This window comes from Haliotis rubra, unplaced genomic scaffold (genome assembly GCF_003918875.1).
Source record: "Haliotis rubra isolate DU_JTF1 unplaced genomic scaffold, ASM391887v1 Scf181, whole genome shotgun sequence".
Lineage (NCBI taxonomy): Eukaryota > Metazoa > Mollusca > Gastropoda > Lepetellida > Haliotidae > Haliotis > Haliotis rubra.
Window position 1 is genome coordinate 1,433,309 of NW_025765792.1, and position 15,131 is coordinate 1,448,439.

The following is a 15,131-nucleotide window of genomic DNA, read 5'->3' on the forward strand; positions in this document are numbered from 1 at the left end:
TACCGGTAAACCGCTTGTATTGCGCAGCCCTAATATATAATTCCATGGTATTCTTTGATCATGAAATATGTATATATTTTCAATGTTGAAAAGTCTGCAAAAGTCAAAGTTTTCAATAAATACAATAAATCAATGTTATTCATCAGTCCAAACAACACATTTTGGATCTATTTGTACTGGTCCACAGGCGACATCATAGTTCTGTAGATATTTTGGGAAGTGAAAGAGCGGGAACCTTGCGAAATAACGAATCAGCATATCAACGTTAGTTTCAATAGACAACGCTAGTAATGTTTCAAGGTGCGGCCGTCTTATTGTTCACGAGGTGGTTAAGGTACGTTTATTATGCATCATGGGAGTGTTACATTCCAAAATCAACAGCATTGATAGTGCGGTTAGTGACCCAAAACATTGTGAACCAAAATACCCAGCCATAAAACTGGCGCTGAGTCATTGCACGTAATGCGCATTGCATACTGCATACGTGACTACTGACGTGGATTACCTCCCATGACCTTCAACTCGATACTGACGTTTATGTCATACCTCTATTCACAACAGAAAACAAAACACGAACACGTTTCACCCTCTGCTTTCTTTAACCCTAGATGATCCTGTTTAGAATTGATTTTAAGTATCCCACGCTTGTCGTAAGAGACGACAAACGCGATCGGGTGGTCAGGCTCGCTCTCTTGATTGACACATGTCATTGTATGCCAATTGTGTAGATCGATGTTCATGCTGGTGATCACTAGATTGTATGGTCTAGACCATTATTTACAGACCGCCGCCATATAGCTGTAATTAATATTGCAGAGTGCGGCGTAAAACTAAACTTACTCACCCACTCTGGTGTCTTTGAAGATCTGATGTATCAGAATGCAAACATTCTCTGTCTTCAGGATTGTATTTTGACAGCTCTTACGCAAACTCTTCAAGTTACTATCGTTACGATGACTCGGTGACCTTGACACAATACGGCGTCCACATACGTTGAGATGTTGATTTCATTCAAATGGTCAAGTGGTTGGCATTGATCAATCATACATATGTTGAAACTGGCGAGCATGTAAAACACCTTGTTGATCACTGCTGACGAGGTCATTTCATGTTTAAGTGTTGACCTTGCTGTCATAAACATCAAAGCTGTATTTCTTCATCTTAGGGACCGTTCATAATTTATGGCGTGGGGGGTGGGGTGTGTATGATGATGAGTTTTATGGAGAAGCATGTACAATGTGAATGACCCCCCCTAAAATTTATGTACAAAGTAAGTGACCTCCCTGCATGTATAATTTCTAAGAATAATTTTAAACATATTTTTATGTACAAAATTGCTGACCCCCCCTTGTACGTGTGTACAAAACTGATGACCCCCCTAGATCCCCAGAACAAAATGGGTGACCCTCCTAAAATCATCATCAACAAACTACACACACACACACACACACACCCCACCCCCCAGCCATAGTGTTAAGTTTTTTTCTTTCAGTCGGCATCATAACGGGTAATATGCACTGTCAATTCGTCTCTAGTATGTGCTAAATGGCCCGTGTTTATTATATACCTATTTAAGAAATGTTGTTAAGGGTATCATTCCCATGACTCCAACTGGTCTATTCGTCACGCCTCGTTGGAATAACTGTACATGTAACTAGTCGTGTGGGTAACAGTATGCAATATCAGGATCAGTTGCAAGGTAAGCACCTGTCGATCTTATTTCTCTCAACGTACAATTCATGAGTCAATTGAGAACAAAGTTCAATTGATATGATATATATGAGAGCACAAAACGGTGTGTTTACAGAGATGACATTTGACAGAATGACTAATGTAAGTATAATACACAGGCTTGCGAGGTCCTGAAGCATCGAATAATGTAGTGCGCATGTAGGACCCAGGACGTATTATTTTCAGCAATACAAGCCCCTGTGGTGCGTCACAACATCAACGTTCAATGGGCATGATTGCGAATGTCAAGAATATCCACAAAGTACGTTAATAACAACAGAAAGTTTGAATGAGTAGTGAAACCAAACAGTTTCTGTGTTACACCAACATTGTCGTTGTGTCCTGTTGTCAATATATATGTCACGTGTCTATTATTTTCAATGGTGGCAGTCAAGCGGATACACAATACAACCTTGAAAGTAAAGTGGCCTGTTCAGGTTTCGCCATGACTTAGCGAAGTGCAGATTTGTGTCACAGTTACAGGGGCTAAGGTAGGACTCTCTCTCTCTCTCTCTCTCTCTCTCTCTCTCTATCTCTATCTATTTCTCTCTATCTATCTCTCTCTCTCTCTATCTATCTCTCTCTCTCTCTCTCTCTCTCTATCTCTCTCTCTCTTACCCCCCCCCCCCCTCTCTCTCTCTCTCCTTCCCTCTCGCTCTCTCTGTGTCTCTCTCACTCCTCTCTTCCGACCCGTGAAGGTCCGGTACCTTCAGTAACCCATGCTTGTCGTAAGAGGCGACTAACGGGATCGGGTGGTCAGGCTCGCTGACTTGGTTGACTTGTCAACGGTTCCCAATTGCGCAGATCGATGCAGATGCTGTTGATCACTGGATAGTCTAGTCCAGACTCGAATATTTCCAGCCCTCCTCCATATAGCTGGAATATTTGGAGTGCGAGCGTAAAATCAAACTCACTCTCCCAACCCCCAAACCCCCACACACCCTCCCCTACACCCCGGGTTGTGGCTCAAATCCCAGACACGCCCAGCGATATGTACGACGTCAGACCCATACCAAGTAGATATCACTTTGAACGCTGACCTTGCGCCAGTACAGCTTGTTATAATGCACAGGTTATACTGCACAGGTTATCTTGCACAGACAAAATAAACAGTCATACCTACCATCCGTGTTAGGTTAACATAGCTGTTATATACTCTTGTCACAGTTCCGTTGGTTACGGTACATTGTCGCATTGAAATATCGTTCTACAATTTCAGAATAGCTGAATGGATTCTGTGGAAACCAGGAACAACCACGTAATACATAAAGACACTCACAGACATACAGAGCCGGGCACAACACTGATGTCGGTGTTGTGCCCCGGTCACAGAACCAGTTGTGCTGTCAGTATCTACATTATCATCCTACTCACCTCATTGTTGTTACAAACGGCGGCGAACACAGCTCCTGTGAGTATTAAAATCATAGTGAGATAATGCGATAATCTTTTTCAAGGCTTAAAGTGTTTTTGAAATATTATCCAAAATAGTGTCAGAAAGTGTACGCAGTGTAATAGTTATAGTTCACATCGTCAACACCATGGATTTTGATTGAGTAGGGATGAACGAATCTTCCATGTTAGACAGATCACATTTTGAAAATCTTGAAATCTCTGCAATGCATATCGGGATATATGCTTCTTCACCAATAATTGTGGATGAAAAACAAATATTAATGCCGTTGTAATGTAACATTAGAACGTAGATCCCTTTCCATTGACGATAATCAAAACTGGAATGAGTTTAGTTTTACGCCGCATGCAACCATATTTCATCTATATGGCGGCGGTCTGTAAATAATCGAGTCTGGACCAGACGATCTAGTGATCAACAGCATGAACATGGATCTACGCAATTGGGATACGATGACATGTGTCAACCAAGTCAGCGAACCTGACCTCACGATCCCGTTAGTCGCCTGTCACTTACTGAAGAACTATTCTAACCCGGATCTTCACGGGTTTAACCAAAACTGAAATATGGTAAAATAACTAATACATGACACAGGTCTCCAGAAGAACGTAATTTGGAATCATGTGCCTCCTCCTATAACTGTGAATAGTGATTCCATGCAGTGGTAACAAATGTGAACACAAAAGTCAAAACCCCTTTCCATCATTGGTGTGATAAGAGGCTATTTCAATTTCCCTGGATTTTGGGAAATTGATTAATTTAATTTAATTTGATTTACATTTTGTTTTTTAAATTTGTTTTTAATGTCGGAATTGTTCATGTTCACATTTTTCAAACATGCTTTGTGTAACCTATCAAATCGGATCTGACAACACATTCTAGCAGTGTATGAAATAAGCCAAAAATCTAGCCAGACATCAGGGCTGGTAACTTCAAAATGTCACCAGCCCAAAATGGATTTAACCAGACCAAATATGGTGAAATTACTTAGATGTATGGAACATCTAAAAATTTACCAGACCATTGGGCTGGCTAGCTGTAAATTTAGAACGTCCGTCAGAAATCTACACCGTCTCGGGCGGTCGGACGGGCCTTATTTCCTACACTGATTTTACCGTTGCTTATGCATTTGATGGGCTTGTAAAACAAAGTTCTGAGAGGAACAAAGTCGCCTACACGTAATTGATACTGAATGGTAATTTTTCTACGAATGCTGATACCTAAAGCAAAATAGGTAACCTGTCATACTTTATCCCAAGTAATGTATGCACACTTATGAATGAACCTTGAGGGTCTGGGTTAGAATGGACCTTCAGCAACCTGTACGTGTCGTGGGAGATGCCGGTGGGGATCTGGTGGTCAGGTTTACTGATTTGTACACTTTATTGATTCACGTTAAACCTTAATCATATTGCGTAGATCAATGTTCATGATGTCCATCACTGGATTGTCTTGTCCAATTATTTACAGAGCGCCGGAATAGCTGGAAAGCGGTGACTGTGGCTTTAAAAAACACGCAAACAAACTATAATTGTAACGAGAAGTGTTTTGTATTTTTTTGACAATTTTATCTTGTTACAGTCCGACTGTATATTTTCTCACCCTGTCTGTTTCAGGACCCAGGTGGCCTGACCACATACACACACGGCGAGAACATATGTATCAAGTGTAAACCTGGAACATTCCTTTACAAACACTGTTCGAGGAACTTCACATTCTCGGTGTGTCATCGATGTCCGCCTCAACACTTCCAGACACATCACACACAGGCCACCCGCTGTGCACCCTGCCACGCCTATTGTCTCCATGACCGGAACATGGTGCAAGTCCAGGAGTGCTCTGCCACCCATGATGTGTTGTGTGAGTGCCGGGACGGATACTTCCAACAAACACAGGGGGGTGGGGCACGCAGGGATACGTTACTGTTCCCCATACACGCCCTGTCAACCTGGCCAGGTTATAGTGAAAACCGGTAAGTGCCTAAGTGAGTGACTTTAGTTTTACGCCACTTTTAGCAATATCCCAGCTATATCACTTCGGGGGACACCAGAAATGGGCTTCACACATTGTACCCTTGTAGGGGAATGGAACCCGGGTCTTCGGCGTGACGAGCTAAACGACTTAACCACTAGACTTCCCCATCCCCTCGGTAAGTGCTTAAAAGTCACAATGTATATCTGTTCATCCGTGAACATCTGGATGCAGACTAAGATGCAACTGGTCACCTTTCTGTGTTACGTTATCCTGATGCTGTACGTCTTGCCCTGTCTGACTTATGCTTGGTGATGCAATGTCACGCAGTGTTATCGATGCCCTTTTCTTGTTATCCTGGGGCGTCGGGGTAGCCCAGTGGTTAAAGCGTTAGCCGAAGACCCGGGTTTGAATCCCCACATGGGTACAATGTGTGAAGCCCATTTCTGGTGTCCCCTACCGTGATGTTGCTGGAATATTGCTAAAAGCGGCGTAAAACCAAAACTCAGTCAGTCAGTCTTGTTGTCCTTTTCTTGTTTTATCCTTATGTTTTGCTTAAAACAAACCATGCTGTGCCATGCCATACCACCATTATTTTCAGACCGTCGCATACAGCTGGAATATTGCTTAATGCGGTGTTAAACAAACTGACTAGCCAACCATTACACAGATCTGTCTCTTCCTTTATGTCTTCTTGTATTCTCATCTGTTTTCGTATCAACTATGTTTTTTATTCAGCATATTTGTTCTGATCGGCCGTCCCCTATAGGAAAATACACAGACCAGATTGTTCCTCACGTATCATTGATTGTAAAATGATATAATAATATAATTCCTATTAATGCATCCAGGTACTAAGGAATCTGACCAAGAGTGTGGTCACTGTGCCTCCGGATATTTTGTCGAGGGAGGTAACTGCAAACAGTGTTCGTTTTGCGGCGAAAACTCCACAGTTCTGAGTCGCTGCACTCATAACACAGACACCGTGTGTTCAGAGCCAGATGTGGTACAATCAGAGGGTATGTGACAATGTCACCTAGGATTTGAACTTAGGGAACATATATACTCATGCCAATAATAGTTGTTTTTTTAATTGGAGAGGGTGTGCGGGGTGGGTGTGAGTGGGGTTGGGATGGGGAGGGGAGGGGGGTGACAACCATTATTGGTACGAGTATATATAAGAAATGACAAACCGGTACTAAACAGTTTAATCTTCTCAGACATTTATCTTTTTCATTGTACGTTGCCGATTGTACATTGAGACAATGGAACAAGTGGTTAATAGTCAGTCATTCGACATATAGTAAACTACGGTTATTGCGAACTCAGAGGGACTATTTTCGAGTTATGACCCGAGTTCGTTATTCGTATTTCGGCTAAAACATAAAAACTGGCCATGATACACAAAAAAACAGTTCGCCAGTTCGTTATAAGCGTGTATACTGTAAGTGTTCGTTTTAACCATAGTTTACTGATTATATTTGTTGCGGGGATCACCAAAGGTGCCTGGGATTATGACCATCATCATACATATGGACAAGATAGATGTCGCATGTGCCTAGCTAATAATTCAGATTGTTTATTCCAATTTGAAAACTCAAATAATACATTCAATTCAGTTTTTAAGAATATCAAAGTGGTGCCGCATGAATATAACCACGTATTAATATATTCTCTATGGTTCTGTTTTAGAAAAAGATGATATTCTTCAAGAACAGTATGAACATCATAAAACGACCAATAACCTGTCAGTGCTGATACCTATTGGGGTGCTTGTTTGTGTCTCCTTGAGCATATTGGCAGCTTTGTGCTTCTTCTGTAAGAGGCATTCAAGGAACAGCTATCTCACAAAGGACAAAACCAACAGGTATGCTGTGGAAGTAGTGTACTATTGCACATTCCTTTTAGATGACAACTCGACAAGTTGACTATGGTATGTTTGCTTCTGCTCTCTACTGCCACTACTTTGTTTTAATGTAGATATAGGATTATTTACTCGTAACATTACACAAAGCATGTTATTGATTCATGTATACTGCCAATACGTTGTATTCATGTCGATGTAGGATCATATGCTCCAAACATTTCACAATGTATGTTATTGGTTCATGTAACTGCCAATACGTTGTCTTCATGTCGATATAGGATCATATACTTCGCTCATTACACAAAGCATGTTATTGGTTCATGTAAACTGCCAATACGTTGACTTCATGTCGATATAGGACCATATGTTTCACAAATATCACAATGCATGTTATTGATTCATGTATACTGCCAATACGTTGTTATCATGTCGATGTAGGATCATATGCTCCAAACATTTCACAATGTATGTTATTGGTTCATGTAAACTGCCAATACGTTGTCTTCATGTCGATATAGGATCATATACTTCGCTCATTACACAAAGCATGTTATTGGTTCATGTAAACTGCCAATACGTTGACTTCATGTCGATATAGGACCATATGTTTCACAAATATCACAATGCATGTTATTGGTTCATGTATACTGCCAATACGTTGTATTCATGTCGATGTAGGATCATATGCTCCAAACATTTCACAATGTATGTTATTGGTTCATGTAAACTGCCAATACGTTGTCTTCATGTCGATATAGGATCATATACTTCGCTCATTACACAAAGCATGTTATTGGTTCATGTAAACTGCCAATACGTTGACTTCATGTCGATATAGGACCATATGTTTCACAAATATCACAATGCATGTTATTGGTTCATGTATACTGCCAATACGTTGTATTCATGTCGATGTAGGATCATATGCTCCAAACATTTCACAATGTATGTTATTGGTTCATGTAAACTGCCAATACGTTGTCTTCATGTCGATATAGGATCATATACTTCGCTCATTACACAAAGCATGTTATTGGTTCATGTAAACTGCCAATACGTTGACTTCATGTCGATATAGGACCATATGTTTCACAAATATCACAATGCATGTTATTGGTTCATGTATACTGCCAATACGTTGTATTCATGTCGATGTAGGATCATATGCTCCAAACATTTCACAATGTATGTTATTGGTTCATGTAAACTGCCAATACGTTGTCTTCATGTCGATATAGGATCATATACTTCGCTCATTACACAAAGCATGTTATTGGTTCATGTAAACTGCCAATACGTTGACTTCATGTCGATATAGGACCATATGTTTCACAAATATCACAATGCATGTTATTGGTTCATGTAAACTGCCAATACGTTGTCTTCATGTCGATGTAGGATCATATACTTCGCTCATTACACAAAGCATGTTATTGGTTCATGTAAACTGCCAATACGTTGACTTCATGTCGATATCGGACCATATGTTTCACAAATATCACAATGCATGGTATTGGTTCATGTATACTGCCAATACGTTGTCTTCATGTCGATATAGGATCATGTTTCACAAATATCACAATGCATGTTATTGGTTCATGTATACTGCCAATACGTTGTCTTCATGTCGATATAGGATCATATACTTCGCTCATTACACAAAGCATGTTATTGGTTCATGTAAACTGCCAATACGTTGACTTCATGTCGATATAGGACCATATGTTTCACAAATATCACAATGCATGTTATTGATTCATGTATACTGCCAATACGTTGTATTCATGTCGATGTAGGATCATATGCTCCAAACATTTCACAATGTATGTTATTGGTTCATGTAAACTGCCAATACGTTGTCTTCATGTCGATATAGGATCATATACTTCGCTCATTACACAAAGCATGTTATTGGTTCATGTAAACTGCCAATACGTTGACTTCATGTCGATATAGGACCATATGTTTCACAAATATCACAATGCATGTTATTGGTTCATGTATACTGCCAATACGTTGTATTCATGTCGATGTAGGATCATATGCTCCAAACATTTCACAATGTATGTTATTGGTTCATGTAAACTGCCAATACGTTGTCTTCATGTCGATATAGGATCATATACTTCGCTCATTACACAAAGCATGTTATTGGTTCATGTAAACTGCCAATACGTTGACTTCATGTCGATATAGGACCATATGTTTCACAAATATCACAATGCATGTTATTGGTTCATGTATACCGCCAATACGTTGTATTCATGTCGATGTAGGATCATATGCTCCAAACATTTCACAATGTATGTTATTGGTTCATGTAAACTGCCAATACGTTGTCTTCATGTCGATATAGGATCATATACTTCGCTCATTACACAAAGCATGTTATTGGTTCATGTAAACTGCCAATACGTTGACTTCATGTCGATATAGGACCATATGTTTCACAAATATCACAATGCATGTTATTGGTTCATGTATACCGCCAATACGTTGTATTCATGTCGATGTAGGATCATATGCTCCAAACATTTCACAATGTATGTTATTGGTTCATGTAAACTGCCAATACGTTGTCTTCATGTCGATATAGGATCATATACTTCGCTCATTACACAAAGCATGTTATTGGTTCATGTAAACTGCCAATACGTTGACTTCATGTCGATATAGGACCATATGTTTCACAAATATCACAATGCATGTTATTGGTTCATGTAAACTGCCAATACGTTGTCTTCATGTCGATGTAGGATCATATACTTCGCTCATTACACAAAGCATGTTATTGGTTCATGTAAACTGCCAATACGTTGACTTCATGTCGATATCGGACCATATGTTTCACAAATATCACAATGCATGGTATTGGTTCATGTATACTGCCAATACGTTGTCTTCATGTCGATATAGGATCATGTTTCACAAATATCACAATGCATGTTATTGGTTCATGTATACTGCCAATACGTTGTCCACATGTCGATATAGGATCATATGTTTCAAAAATATCACAATGCATGTTATTGGTTCATGTATACTGCCAATAAGTTGTCTTCGTGTCGATATAGGATCATATACCTCACAAATATCACAATGCATGCTATTGGTTCATGTGTACTGTCAATACGTTGTCTTCTTGTCGATATAGGATCATATGTTTCACAAATATCACAATGCATGTTATTGGTTCATGTATACTGTCAATACGTTGTCTTCATGTCGATATAGGATCATGTTTCACAAATATCACAATGCATGTTATTGGTTCATGTATACTGCCAATAAGTTGTCTTCATGTCGATATAGGATCATATACTTCACAAATATCACAATGCATCTTATTGGTTCATGTATACTGTCAATACGTTGTCTTCATGTCGATATAGGATCATGTTTCACAAATATCACAATGCATGTTATTGGTTCATGTGTACTGCCAATACGTTGTCTTCATGTCGATATAGGATCATATACTTCACAAATATCACAATGCATGTTATTGGTTCATGTATACTGTCAATACGTTGTCTTCATGTCGATGTAGGATCATGTTTCACAAATATCACAATGCATGTTATTGGTTCATGTATACTGCCAATAAGTTGTCTTCATGTCGATATAGGATCATATACTTCACAAATATCACAATGCATGTTATTGGTTCATGTATACTGCCAATAAGTTGTCTTCATGTCGATATAGGATCATATACTTCACAAATATCACAATGCATCTTGTTGATTCGTGCATATCGCTGTTGTATTCATGTCGACATAGTCATATGTTTTTACTCCGCTCAAACATGAAAGTGATCTAGCTCTATGCAGGCGGTACAGCCTCTCACATAGTGAATGTGTTAATGAACAGATAAACGATATGCAATCTTCCAGAATACCATGTCATCATTTATTTTGCAATTTCAGTGCTGTTCCCTTGTTGCTGGTTTCACCACCACAAGCAACATGTCCACCTACACACGAAACGGTTCCGGCTCCACCTCCACAAGAAACGGTTCCCCCTCTGCCAGAAACTGGTTTATCGCTCAACACAACACAAATGCAGGGTAGACGTGTAAGAAGGCGATCATCAATAAAAGTTTTTCCTCTACAGACATCCCGGAGGCCCAGCGTCTATTTGGAACTAAAAGGTAGCCAACACATCACACCATGAAGAAGCACTAATTTGAAGCTTTAACACATATTTGTTTTGAGTCAGACGTCTTTCTGCAATATCAATTTGAGGTGGAAGTCATCCCCAATAGTCAATATCGATGTGGTATGGGTAATTACAATATTGAGTAAAGTTCCTCGCGTCAGTCGTTTAACGTCGTACCAATGACGGATACCATTCTGTTGACAACTACTTAAGGTGCAAAGAATGGCATTCAGCAAATGTGACTGGAAAATCAAACTCAAATTTACCAACTCTGTCAGAAGTTGATTTTGGGTGGGTTGTTTTTGGAAAGATATATGAACAAGAGAATACATTTGGCACAAATATTTGTCTGTCATCAAAAATATCTAATTAAACCATGGGATTTTTCTACTGACCAGGAATCTGTACTCATTAAACGGCCAACTGACAAGAAACTATTTCTAATGGTTTGTACCTGAAAGGTGTCGTATGCTTACCTGTATGTCTGAAGCCCGGGACTAGTATCAACAGAAAATTGTTCCTGAAATGATGCAGCTAAATCTTGATGCATCTCTGTGTTTATGGGTAGGTCTGTTAAGACCTGTGTGCGGTGGGCATAGGCAAGTGGTTAAAGTGTTCGCTCGTCATGTCGAAGACCCGATTTCGATTCCCCAAACGGGTACAATGCGTGAAGCCCATTTCTGGTGTCTCCCACTATAATATTGTGGGAAATATTGAAATATTGCTAAATGCGACGTAAATCTAAACTCACTCACTATTAAGACGAAATATTCAACCGGTTTTCTGCTGAAATATTTACTGACAGAATGCGACATTCCTATTATGCTTCGGCTTGACTATTGTTGGTTTCCTGTTTTACGCCGCACTCAGCACCATTCCAGCTATATAATGACGGTATGTAGATAATCCAGTTTGGACAAAACAATCCAGTGATCAATAGAATGAACATCGATCTACGCAACTGGAATACGATGCCATGTGTCAACCAAGTCAGCGAGCCTGACCACCCGATCCGGTCAGTCGCCTCTTACGACAAGCATAGGTTGCTGAAGACCAGTTCTGACCACAGGCCTAGTGTCATAAGTTTTCATATTTTGTAATATCTTTAATCCTCGTAAAGACACGAAGGCCTGTGGTTCTGACCCGGATCTTCACGTGGTGACTATATACCGACTAGGATATACCGATATACCGACATTTCTCAGGTCAACTATTTAACTTTTTACTGATAAAATGTGATATTCCATTTGGATTCGTGTTGTCCTCTTGAATATTTAACTACTGTTCCATCACTACACTTGTATTGTGGACCTATTGCAGATCCATCGTCCTGGACTGGACCCATCTTCAAGATTCTATGTGCCCATCTGACTGGAAACTGGAAAATGTTCATGCGAAACTTGCCAGGTAAGATCTACATTTACTTTTTTCAGGTGAACTTGCAATAGATGACCATTGACACGTGGATGTACCGCTATAAGGACAAACTTCCTTATAATCCTGCAGATCGAAACAGTTCAGGAAACAAAAAAATATTCACTTATCAATGTAGATGAAAAAAGAAAGACATTACTTTATTCAAACATTACTACCGTCATTATAACCGATTTTCTGTTCAAGGTTTTGGGTTTTCATAACAGAATACCAATAATACCAGTGATAGAATGTCTTCATTATTTCCCTAAAACGACCTGAAAATAATGTGAATAATCAGATCGTGATACAGGCTCTCCTTCCTTTATCACACACAAAGCCTAAAAGTCCCATGCTTCATGTATATTCATTCCTCTGGATACTTCATCTGTTGAGAGCAGGCCTGTTTTAATGAGGTTAGGAGATAAACATCATGTGTTGACCAATTTCCGGATGTTATTGAGTATTTGAAGCACGGGATTTCATTTGGAACCGACGGCGTCAGCCGGGGGTTTCAAATAAAATATTTCCGTGCTTCAAATACTTGGCCAATACATGATTAGAAACTGGCCATTACATGATGTTTATCGACACTGTAAACACAAAAGTAAACCAAAAGGTCCACACACGTTTTTGTGTCTGCACTCATTGAAATCGAGTACGGGTACAGCAGTGAAATGTCATCAGCCGGCCGTTTCGGCTGTCTCCCATGGTAGCATGTGGAACTGCTCATTTGTGACGTCATTCACAATATGATTTGAATGACGTCATCACAGCTGACGACGTAACAGCTGTGAGCGATGTTTGTATGTATTAATACGCACGAATTTCCGGGAATCGAATACCATTTGATCACGTTTTTCAACCAATCAGATAAAAGAACACAGTGACTTTTGGTTTACAATATCTATTCTATCCCTGGTTATGTTCTCGTATAACAAGTCTCGTCATCAGTTGGTTATTCGTAACCAGGTCTAACATCCATCTGCAAGTAATTGTTATCATCCTGTCGTTATAGGTTTAAGTGAAAATCCACTTCATCCACATTAACATGTAGTAAACTACGTTTATAACGAACTGACGGATATAACGAACTGTTCTTCACCCAGCCACATGCTGTATAGTTTAGTTGAAAGGTGTATAACGAACTACAATTAGTGGTTCCTTTGAGTTCGTAATAACCGAATTTTTCTGTATTTTCTGATTTTTAAGGTGACGAAGACTACAAATCGTCAATTGACGCGCGATGTGAGCAGATTTGTGACGAGGTCAGAAACAACGTTCCGGAACAGATCTACACTGCTCTCAGAGAGTGGTCACAAGCAAATGTGCACCCAGATGTGTCTGTGGAGAGCATTCTAACTTCACTGGAGACAATTCGAGACGCTGAGGATTTGCGGAAAAGGGTGTCAGAAGCAGCTCTGAAGCTAAACGAAAACCACTCAAAAGATTGCAAAGCTGAATAGAACGTTACCGCAACTGTATATTTTAGGCCCATTGTTGTGACTCAAATCTAATCACAAGATTATCTGGTCGTTGATCGCCGAACGCCTTGATCAATTTAATAATTGTACTTAGTTTGTTCCAAATCTACTGGTCCAAACTTTTGTGTAACCATCTTATAATGCAAATCCCTTCCGGATCATACGTACAATACCCTTAACTACCATGGATGTTCATGCTGCTAATTTAAATCCTAATTACAACTGTGATAGGTGCATTTACAGTCCGGGGCCCCATTCCCCAAAGCGATCGTAGCGCTTCAACAGTCGCAAGTCTATGTTAAATGTATGGAGTTACGATCATCTGAGTTACGATCGTTTTGTGGAACGGAGAATCCTGGAGCTCTTACTAAAAACTAAACCTGTAAATGCATAATAAATCGTTGTAACTCGTGCCTTTCAACTACATTACAATCCAACATATGTTATATTTGGGATTACACTTGCTTAGTAAAGTACATGTTCTAGTACTTTTGGGGGTTGATTAATATCCAGGATTCGAACCCACACCCTCAGAGTCAGGCACCTAATCGCCAGCGCACAGAAAGTCAGCCGGCTAAAAGGCTCAGCTCGTGATGGCTGAGAGGGTTAGACGGCTGACTTTGTGAGCTGGCGAGTACTAAAATTTGAACTTTGCTAAGAAAGTGTAATCCCAAATATAACATAAGTTGCATTTGACCACTTTCTAAATGTCATTGTGTAGTCATACATTACAATCGATACATCCTATCCAGATATTGTTCACAATGACTTTATCCTAAACTCTTTAATATTCATTATACTTATTGTATCCCATTTATTTACTGTTTACATAATAAACACTGGCGAGATATTTATTCACCAAATTGTGATGACTGAGCTGTGTTGTTTTGACACTGGTGAGGCACTCCCAGGAAGGGATATCGACTTGTGAGGGACAGGGGGAACAACATTTGATAATTGAATATTCACTTGTGGGCGTTTAACATTCCACAGGTGAGGTGAGGTGAAATTGGGTTTAACGTCGTGCTGGTGAATATTTCGCTCATATGACGACGTGCATGCGTGTGTATGTGCGACTGCTTGTACTAGC

At 39.7% G+C, this 15,131-nt stretch overlaps 1 protein-coding gene across 5 annotated transcripts; it reads left to right on the forward strand.

Annotated features, from left to right (window-relative positions):
• The first annotated feature begins 1,611 nt into the window (after positions 1-1,611).
• Positions 1,612-14,914, forward strand: LOC124273516. 5 transcript variants are annotated; one of them, XM_046708794.1, is made up of 9 exons: positions 1,624-1,699; positions 2,122-2,222; positions 2,951-3,142; positions 4,762-5,117; positions 5,968-6,135; positions 6,809-6,983; positions 10,913-11,136; positions 12,465-12,551; positions 13,770-14,914. In XM_046708794.1, the coding sequence occupies exons 4-9, from the start codon at positions 4,952-4,954 to the stop codon at positions 14,021-14,023; spliced, it is 1,074 nt and encodes a 357-aa protein (XP_046564750.1). In that variant the 5' UTR covers positions 1,624-1,699; positions 2,122-2,222; positions 2,951-3,142; positions 4,762-4,951; the 3' UTR covers positions 14,024-14,914. The 5 variants fall into 5 exon arrangements, with proteins under 5 accessions (XP_046564751.1, XP_046564750.1, XP_046564753.1 ...); XM_046708795.1 differs by lacking the exon at positions 2,122-2,222 and having other exon boundaries at positions 1,612-1,699; XM_046708797.1 differs by lacking the exons at positions 1,624-1,699; positions 2,122-2,222 and adding an exon at positions 1,726-1,833.
• The last annotated feature ends 217 nt before the right edge of the window (positions 14,915-15,131 follow it).

Excerpts from the sequence above, each read along its gene's own strand:
- LOC124273516 (XM_046708795.1), top strand. The coding sequence starts at position 4,952 with ATGACCGGAACATGGTGCAAGTCCAGGAGTGCTCTGCCACCCATGATG. Across the intron at positions 5,118-5,967 it reads CCAGGTTATAGTGAAAACCG|GTACTAAGGAATCTGACCAA; the intron begins GTAAGTGCCTAA and ends TAATGCATCCAG. Across the intron at positions 11,137-12,464 it reads CGTCTATTTGGAACTAAAAG|ATCCATCGTCCTGGACTGGA; the intron begins GTAGCCAACACA and ends GACCTATTGCAG.